The sequence below is a fragment of the Polypterus senegalus genome, chromosome 7 (genome assembly GCF_016835505.1).
Source record: "Polypterus senegalus isolate Bchr_013 chromosome 7, ASM1683550v1, whole genome shotgun sequence".
Lineage (NCBI taxonomy): Eukaryota > Metazoa > Chordata > Cladistia > Polypteriformes > Polypteridae > Polypterus > Polypterus senegalus.
Genome location: NC_053160.1, coordinates 191,867,131 through 191,877,140, shown reverse-complemented (window position 1 = coordinate 191,877,140; position 10,010 = coordinate 191,867,131). Strand labels below are relative to the sequence as shown.

The following is a 10,010-nucleotide window of genomic DNA, read 5'->3' as shown; positions in this document are numbered from 1 at the left end:
ATTTTTTTCTTGATGTCCGCGGTGACACTGCAGGATTTTTCTTTTTTTTGAACCCTTGACACCACCACAGCCACCACTTAAGGATTCTAATGGCCACGTGACATCGGCAAACTTTTCACAATACAATTAATCGAAAGATGATCTAAGCATCATCATCATCATCATCACCGTCATCTTCGTTAAGATATCTAAAATGTCGCATATCATACAGGGACCAGATGTTCTATCGAGGATTATTTCTTTTTATTCTAAAGGTTCCTCTCTTCTGCGGTGGGCTGGCACCCTGCCCGGGGTTTGTTTCCTGCCTTGTGCCCTGTGTTGGCTGGGATTGGCTCCAGCAGACGCCCGTGACCCTGTAGTTAGGATATAGCAGGTTGGATAATGGATGGATGGCTCCTGTCTTTCATTGTTGCAATAGTCATCACCATGCACGAATGCTTTACGATGTATGGGATGGCGAGTGCACGGCGTGGCCCGTAAGGTACCAACGTTTCACTGTCTTTGTGCCCCGGTGACCTTCATTGTTGGTTTAGCACCTGCAAGAACTGAACCTAATTCGGGAATTGAACCTTTAAGATGCGGTACTTGACCAGGCAGTGACTCCTAATTTTTCTTCTCAGGTTACTACAATGAAGCGACATCAGGGACATCCTGCGTGCTGCGCCTCCAGACGCTTTCTCTTGTTTTCTGGAGATGCTGGGACGCCCATGCCTTCCTGCTAAAGGTCTCATTGGAAGACCCTCCGATAAAGGCCACCACCTGTGACACGATGTGGCAGGCTGCGGTCAGGCCCCGCTTCTGGGGAGAGTCGGGGCCAGTCAGTCACCCGCCGTCCCGACACGAGATGCCGCGCGACAAGGGTTAAATGGCTCTCTCAGCGGCGCTGCCAGCCCCTGCGATCACTGCAGCCCACTTGCTTAATGCAGGATGCAGTGCTTTAAAAATGCCTGAAAGACGACGCGACCGTTTGATTTGGACGAAGGAATTTCCATATGCTTTGCGCTGTCCATTGCGCGGCAGGGGATGGCACCAATGGCATTCACGGAGACAGCGCCGCGCAGAGCAAAGCCGACGCTCAGCAGCCGCCCCGCCAGGAGGCAGACGGACATCAGGGAGGCAAGCAGGGGGTTCCTGGGGACTCGTGTCTCTCTCGAAGGGAAAGAAAAACTCAAAAGCCGCAAAGAAGCGACAAAGTGGCGCGCGATGGAAGCGGTCCACAAGACCCTGATTTACCGAGGAGACGGGGGCCCCTACCGAAAGCTGATGCCGGAGAAGAAGCTCTTTTGTTCTGGGAAGGTGCAGGACGAGTCGAAATACGTGGAGCTGGACAACCTTCTCGATCTGAAGCCCGAGTGCTCCAAGACTGTCAAGGTAACTTTTACCGGCGAAGGTAACCATCTGGCCATCTTCAACTGTAAGAACGGGGTCGGGGCCACCGAGGAAAAGGCGGCGGACGAGAAGAAGTTGGTCGCTGGCGACCTTTCGGACTCTTTGGAATTCACCTCGTCCTCCGAGAGCTCCCGGGAGAGCGACCTGTCCACCGAGTGCCCAACGGGCGCCCAGGACTACGAGGAGCTGCAGTACACGGACATTTTCTTAAACCGGAGGGCGGAGAGCCCCGGCAGCCTGACCTCAGACGAGCTCGCGGCGCCGCCAGCGGCGACAACAACAGCAGCCTCGGGGACAGCGGGAGTCTCGGCGGGCGAAGAGCACGAGGATGAGGCGCACTACATCACCACCCACGAGATCCAACTTTGCGAGCTGGACCACGACGTCGACTGCGACTTCGGCCAGGGGTCCTGCTGGGATTTTGAGGAAGACAACCTGGCGTGCCCTTTCGTGGACTACGCGTCCTTTGACAGCGATCAGGCTGCGGCGCTGGAGGGCACGGCTGGGGTCGCGGAGCCGCATGCCGCCCCCGTCCCCACCGCCACCGGGAGAGTTGCAGTCAGCACTACGCGTGAAAGCGATCCCCTCTGTCACACGGACGCACGCGGCAGCTCGCTGGGGGCTCCGTCGCAGCACCAAAACGGCGGCAGTGGCACTTCTGCGGGCCAGATCCACCTGTCAATCAAGGCGACTTCCCGAGCTATAAATGAGCCTAGCAACGCGCGCAAGCCACTGGAAAACAGCGGTTGCCATGCGGAGCGCCTCGGCGGCGGCGGCGGCGACATGAGCCAAGACTACGCGTTCACAAGCGCGGGCGCAAAGGTCGGCCGAGGCGACGAGGGCGGCAAGTGCTTCATCGCGGCCCCCCGGCGCCTGCACATCACCGGCAGGAAGGACCTGGGCGAGTTCCACTCCAGCGGCGCCTCCAGCGCGGTCAGCGAGCTCGACGACGCGGACAAGGAGGTGCGCAGCCTGACGGCTCGGGCGTTCCGCAGCCTGGCGTGCCCCTACCTGGACGCGCTGCAATTCAGCACCTCGAGCGACTCGTCGGCCTCGTTCACCGAGGGGGTCAACAGGTGGTCCGCCTTCGTGGATCTCAAGTACGGCAGCCTGGCGAGCGCCGCGGGGCGCAAGAGGTCGACGTTTGAGTTTAACCAGAGTGGCAGCCCCCCCTCCTGCGCTGTGCTCCTCAACGGGGGGGCCGCGCCAGACCCCCCCAAGTCCAAGCCCAAGCCCAAGCCCGACCAGGTGAATGGCGTGCCCCCCGACGCAGAACAGCTGCTCACCCTGACCGAGACTTTCAATTTCCGCTGCAACGTGACCGACGAACGGCGTGCGAAATTGGTCCAAAATGTCAGCGGATCACGTTCCACGGATGAGGTTACAGACGCCCTGCCCCGCGAGCTCGGGACGGGGGCCAGCCAGCCAGCCTGCAAGGCAGGGGAAGCCATGGAAGGCACGCAGCAGAAAGCGAAGTTCGCCTCGAGCCTCCTCAAAAATGTCATCTCCAAGAAAATGCAGTTCGAGCAGGAGCGCAAGATGGAACGCGGCGAGATCTCGGAGACCACGTCGTCCTCCTCCTCCGGCCTCTCGCCCACCCTGGACAGGCTGATCTCCGGCGAGCCGCGGCTCCTGCGCCGGCAGGGCTCCAGGTTCTCCGAGGCCAGCTCCGATCACACCGTCGTCTCGACCGACGAGCCCGGCGAGGGGGAGCCGCCGGGGCCGGACGCCGCCAAGGGCCTGCTGCTGCGCAGCCACAACAGCGCCTTCAGGTCGTGGAGAGACGGCGAGAGCGAGCAGATGGGCGACAAGGGCGAGCAGCGGGACGAGGAGCCGAGCGACGGGAAGGCCACCAAGATGTCCCACCTCTTCGTGCCCAGCATCCAGTCGGCTGGCAAGGAGGCGGAAGCAGCCAAGCCCACGGGTCACTTGCAGTATTCCAGCCGGGCGGTGTCCTACCTGGAAGGAGGGGGCGGAGGCGGGGGGGCCGAGGAGCCGTCACCTGCGCCAGGTGTGCCCAAATGCGAGGGCGCCTCCAAGTCCCCCGAAATCAAGATCAGCCTGAGGAGCGTCAAGGAGAGCAGGGCCAACCCGTTCAACATCGCCAAGCTGCTCACGCCCAACATAGGCAGTCAGACGAAGGTGGCAGAGGACTGCAAAAGCCAAGGGCTGCCCCCCAACACCTTCAAGGGCCAGCCGCTGGAAAGGGTGCCCCAATTCACGGTGAGGGACATCAGGGACAACAAATGCAAGCTGCAGACGCCCATCCACCAGGTGCGAGACGTGCGCAAGCTGGTCAAGAGCTCCTACAACTTTGGGGCCGTGGATGGCAGCGATGCCTCCGCTGAGCAAAAATCCACATCACAGGGTGGCTTGGGAAAAACCGGCTCTGTCTCTCCGATTGTCATCAAGTGCCAGTCTGTAAACACCAAGAACAACCTGCAGCAGGACCCCGAGCTTCCGAAAGCCCAGCCAGGCGAGGAGGTGGCACTATCGGCCCATCTCTTGGAGGGCGCCACCATCATGTTTCACAGAACGACGGGCAGGATGCCCCCGCCCGCTGCGGTCAAGCCGCCACAAAAGACAGAACCCTTCGAGCCTGCCGGAGTGCACATCGAGGCCAAGGCGTTCAAGAGGAAACCGGAAAATCCCACCGACGCCTCCGAGAAGAAGCCCGAGACCACCTTAGTGAACCAGGCAGCACTGGAGAAGCTGAAAGCCGCCGTGAAGACCATGGAGCAGCTGTACGTCTTTGACCGAAATGAGTGGAAGCGGAAAACGGAGCCTCACCCGATCACCGACAGCCACGTCCTGTCACTTATAGCCAGCGAGGAGGGCGGTCACGGCGAGGGGAAGCTGAGCACCTCAAAGGAGGAGAGCCTTCCTCCGCAGCAACGCCTCGTGAGGAGGAATTCTTATCCCAATGCGGAGAGGTCCACCCCCAAGCCCACCTTGGCGTGTGACATTTCCATCAAAAAAGGCAATAAGGAAAACCTGAAAACTCCGAATAAAGAAGACCGAGAAAGACCCGGCATGGCCACCCAGCCTGGTAGCGCCATCGTCACAAAGAACGCTTTGCACACAAGTCACAACCCAAAAAGCGCCAGCACCGCCAATGGCCCGTTTTCAGCGAGCAAGGGGCAACAGCCAGTCTTCAATACAAAGGGCCTTGTCCCCAAATTTCCTCACATCCCCATGTCTTTAAAAATCGGTCCCAGTAAAGCCACTCCTGAGGGACTGGGGAAAGCAGAAGGAACTGGTCAGGAGCCAAAGAGCACGGCAGCCTGCGATTCTGAGAATTACCTCACAATACCAGTCAAGCCTCACCCAAGCGATGCCAAAGCAGCACCTGGCAGCCAAGAGCAGAGCTCCGGGTACTTGTTCACAACCCCTGGGGTCAGGACCCACGACGCCAGCCCCAGCCACTCTGATTTCAAGAGACTGGAAGACACCCGTCAGTCGCCCAAGAGATCTTCTGTTGTCATGGAGACACGGTCCCCAGAGACCCCTACTGCCACCATCTACCATCACTCCCTGCCCATCGCCATGTCTGGCGTTCAGCCGCAGGTAATCTGCTTCTCACCATCAGTGCCACCTGCGCCAGCAATTGAGCCGTTTCAGCCGACTCAGCGGAAGATGCTGCTGGACCCCACGACTGGCCACTACTACCTGGTCGACACCCCCGTCCAGCCGGCTACCAAACGGCTGTTTGATCCCGAAACCGGGCAGTATGTTGACATCCCGATGCCACAGCAGCCAGTCACCCCAGTGCCTGTGCCAGTCTCACCAATAGCCCTAAGTCCTGGGGCCTATGGCACAACATACATGATATACCCCAGCTTTCTACCCACAACTACGGTTTTGCCAGCCAGGACTTTGCACACTCAGTTATCTTCTCATTCCGAGGGAGACGACGTGGACAAGACAAACAGCAAAGAAGGTGCCCAGTCCGGGACAACGGGGGACGTGGCGTACATGGAGAGCCCTTACTACTTCGCCACGGGGAAGTCTGTGCCCGTGCAAACTACCATGCAACATGTAACGGCGCGGGCACCCAAGGGACTGTCGGAAGGGAAGCCTGTCATTAGCATAACATCACAGCAAGGTCCAAGAATCATCGCCCCGCCATCGTTTGACGGCACCACTATGAGCTTTGTGGTGGAGCACAGGTGAAGACACCCTGGAGAGGTAAGTCCTGACGCGGTGGAAGATGCCATCAGACCTTGGTTTCCTCGTCTTGAGGCGTCGTCATTTGTTTTGTGTTGCTTGGTTTACTGCTTGTGCATCATTGGGGGCTGTGGACCTGACAGATCTGACGTCCTGGGTATGACACCAGCACCTTGGACGTGTGTGTCCTGGACATGTCACTCTCTCCATATAATGACGGCACATGCAACCTTCAGAGGCTGTATGAATTAGATACGCGAGTGGGGCGCGGGTGAGTCCAGGGTGGGTTCTGCTATGTGCTTCAAGCTGCTAGCTTAGACCCTGAAGCTGAATGCGTGCGTTCAGTTCACGTACCGTAGGTGTGGATAGAATGTTAGTTCACGTGTAGCATGGCGTCCCTGCAGAGGAGCTCAGTGTGCCTGCAGTTACGGAGCAGAACGTCCGCGTTGCCTGGTGGGCTTAGGAATCTGCACAGGTTCTGCTTACAGCGCCACCCTGAGTGTAACTGCAGTTGACCACAGTAACCGATGACATGAGTGGTGAATCCTGTCACATCTGGGGGTCTTAGGCTGAGCGAAGGTGGCGGTGATGACGGCCAAGCCAGTGGCTCACGTGGTAGAAGAGGCGACACTGACGACGTGTTTGGGTTTGCTGCTCTTCTTCTTAGGTTTGAGGGGAGCGACGCGCCCAAGGAGACAGGAGAACCAGCGCCGTCAGTGGAGTGCCACTCGTGATGACGTCCTGTGCCTGATTAGGGTGACTGCTCACCCAGTGGGTCACTGAGAAATGAACTCTTCGGATTGCTAAATACTTTTAATTACGACGTTAACTTTAGTGTTTAATACGAGCAGCCAAACTTTATTAAGGTGGGGAGTAACCTAAAGACACCCCACATACCCTTAGGGACAGCATGGCATCCCAGTGCTTCATGCTGACACTTCATGGACCCCGTGGTGCTCTGCGCTCAAGTCCCATGCCTGCTTCTTCTTTGTGTGGAGTTTCACGTTCTCCCCGTATCTGGAGGGGCTTTCCTCCCACAACCACAAACACATGCAGATTAGGGCGAAGCGGTGAGTCCAAACCGTCCATGCCCAGGGCTGCCTCCTGCCTTGTGCCCAGTGCTGCTGGGGTAGGCTGTGGCTTCCTTCAACCCTCAATTGGGTTAAGAACATCTGAGAAGAAGATGAGGATGACATACGGCATGATGACACCTAATAGTGGAGAGTCTGAATCGAACGAGCAAAACAAAGAAGTGAGAAACTGCGCCTGCTTGGATCCAGTGAGCTGCTGGAAGAGGGCGGGGCTGACAATGCCAGGGGACGACTGGGGTCCACACTGGTAGACTGGAATCAGCCCTGGGGGTCCACTTGGGGGCAGCAAAGGGAAGTGTGGCCTTTGTGTAATGTGTGTGAACGGAGCGGCAGGACGGCAACATTGGAACATTCTGTGATGTAGCATCTAGCTGTTATATAGCGCCTTTCATATCTATCTATCTATCTATCTATTATATAGTGCCTTTCACATCTATCTATCTATCTATCTATCTATCTATCTATCTATCTATCTATCTATCTATCTATCTATTATATAGTGCCTTTCACTCCATCTATCTATCTATCTATCTATCTATCTATCTATCTATCTATCTATCTATCTATCGATTATATAGTGCCTTTCACGTCTATCTGTCTAATGGTGCCTTTTAGTTTTATTCTTTCTCGTGCCATATCATATGTACAGGTATATATCTATATGCAGTACTGTATATCTTCATGTATATCTACCTATCATACGGTGCCTTTCATATCTTTCTCTCTCTCTCTATATATATGTATTTATTATATAGTGACTTTAGGATCCATTTTGTATTGCATATCTATCTTAAAGTGTGCCATATTGCTCTATCATATAGTGCCTTTCATCTCTCTCGTTTTTATAGTACCTTTCACGTCTCTTTCTCTTCTAATACCTTCTATTTCCCTCTCTATTTCTAGTTCTGCAGTGCCTCTCCTATTTATAGCGCCTTTCACATCTGCGTGTTTGTCAAAGTGATGTGGCGCACATTAAGTGAACGAAGAGCAGTTGTTAAAATGCAGTTGGACCGGACAGGAGAAGCGGTCCTTGTCAGACCAAACGCCAAGCCCACCCCCCTGCCGACCCACCACAGGTCACTGGCACATTCCATGGAGTTGCCCCGCTGCTCAGTCGTTTCCTCCATAATTTGGCTGGCCAGGCTGGGCAGTGGGTCAGCGGGTGGACGACAGCAGGGCGGCTGAGGGGATCAGCAGCTGTGGAGCTCCAGCGAGGTTGGGGTCCTGCACTTGTGGGGTGTCAGTATGCCAGTATGCGGTGCCAGTTTTTGTAATGTTGCCTTGGTACAGTCGTCCATCCTTGACACCATCGCTGCGTTGTTAGCGTTTCTCCTGACAGTCAGATGGAGTACAATATTAAAATCCAAACAAAACAAAAACCAAGAATGGACGTACGTACGTATAATGAAAGTGAAATGAATGTGAATAACAAAATGTACACGTGGCACACAGAAGTGCGATATTTCATGAGCAGCTTATATGAGTGGAGTTCTCTGGGCACACTGAGCTCTGCTGGACTTCATGGCTGCCCAACGGTGTGTTTTCTAACATTTCTGCTCACATCTATAATCCCAGGCGGAGTGCTCAATGGCCGCTGATGTCGGCTCCGTTTCGTTCAGCCCTCGTAGGCCTCACAGGCCTTGCAGCAGTTTGGCTAATCCAGAACTGGCACAAGGCGGGCGCAGAACCTTAAATGCACAGAGAATCACAAGAATTCAGGCTGAATTTTAATCCGTTAGGCAATCCAGCAAATCAAAATTCCAGTGAGGAGTGGTAACCACCCAAGTAGACACAGAAGGTGCCCCCAAAGAGAACCCCCCAGGGTGCCAGCCTTTCCATCTCACACTTCCTAATGGCATTTAGAAGGCCAAGTCAGGAGAGGCCAGAGTTCCATCCTTTAAATGCCTACAGGAAGTTGAAGTCTTCATCCAGGAGGTGACGCCATGTTTCCCCAGATTTGAACCCCAGATGTTGACTGGTGGCGAGATGGGCACCCTGGCACCTCTGGTAACAAGTCCCCTCACATTGCTAGCATCCTCTCAACATGAGGGCCTTGTGCACTCGTGTGTGTTTGGTATGAGACGATGGAGCAGACTGGGAAGATTTATAAAAAATACACCACATGATACGCGGGGCTGTGAACGAGTGGCGGCCATCTTCCTGATCAGGCTTTGAACCGAAGTCTGATGTTATACAGCGGGCATCTGATTGAACAAATAACACGTTTTAATAACTTAATTCATGTACCTAATGAACAAAGTTATCAGCCCTGTGTGAAAAAGTAAATGCCCCCTCTGTGTAGTCCCCTTCTCGTGACCACACAGGACTCTGATGCATGTCATCATAAACAGGAGCAGAGAGCCAGGGAGGCCATCACAGCAGAGTGTGGTGACATGTCACCTGAGTGTGAATTTCACTGGACTCTGTTTACGGGGCTGTGGTGAGCGCTGACCCTTTCTTATGGAATTTCTGTCTCGTGTTTGACGTTTCTCCTCCTGGGCACCTCCCGTACACTGCAGGACATAACGGGGACAAACTGTTTATGGTAAGGGACACAAAAATGTTTGACGGAAAACACAAAGCCCAGAAATCTGACCAGTCACTGCTTGGTCTCAAGTAGAGTTTAATCCACAATGACACGCCCCTCCGTGGACACACCCCTGTTTATGATGTCCTGTCCGCAATGGGCGGGGCTTTGTTTGGTCACACGCCTCTCCTATTTACTGGGTGAAGTGGCAGCACCTCCTGTTGGTTTGCTTGAGCCCTGAAGGTGCTGCCCAGGTGCCCACCACATGTGCACTCCTGTCTACTTTACTGGTGGTTTACGGGGTCATTTATTGTCACCTGAGTCCAAATTTGTACTTCTATGTGCTCATTAACTCACTTGAGGACCGTGAGTAGTGACAGAGAGAATTGAAATTTGATATATGATGAGAAAGGCGCTATATAAGAAGCTCACAGGGTCCTTGATATCACACGTCGACAGTACAGTGCGCCACATTGACTGGTGAACAGAACTACCTGAGACTTCCTCACCTGGAAAATCGTAGAACACGTTTGTCATAAAATACGCATTAAGTGCAGCAACACATCGTCACTTGGGCCCTTTCAGTAGGGGCACTGAAACGAAAAGTTAGGCTGCCAGGCCCCCGAGTGCCTCCTTCTGCTCTGTGACTCTCCACTAATTACAAGACAATCTCAGTGATTTGACAAATAAAGCACCAGTCCAACTGGAATGGACGAGTGCCACCCTGTTGAGAGCTGGCAAAGTGGCACCGTATTCCAAAGCGTCGGGAGCTGCCCCAAGGCTTCGCCACCTTCTGCAGCTCGAAAAGGTCGCCTGGTGCTAAGTTGTTGTTGAGC

At 54.7% G+C, this 10,010-nt stretch overlaps 1 protein-coding gene across 2 annotated transcripts in view; it reads left to right on the top strand.

Annotated features, from left to right (window-relative positions):
- The first annotated feature begins 1,072 nt into the window (after positions 1-1,072).
- c7h4orf54 (chromosome 7 C4orf54 homolog) overlaps positions 1,073-10,010 on the top strand; it is a 64,895-nt gene continuing 55,957 nt past the window's right edge. For both annotated transcript variants that reach the window (XM_039759812.1, XM_039759811.1), the window contains exon 1: positions 1,073-5,577. In XM_039759812.1, coding sequence (XP_039615746.1) covers positions 1,204-5,562 — 4,359 coding nt within the window. In that variant the 5' untranslated portion in view covers positions 1,073-1,203 and the 3' untranslated portion in view covers positions 5,563-5,577. The remainder of the gene's footprint in view (positions 5,578-10,010) is intronic.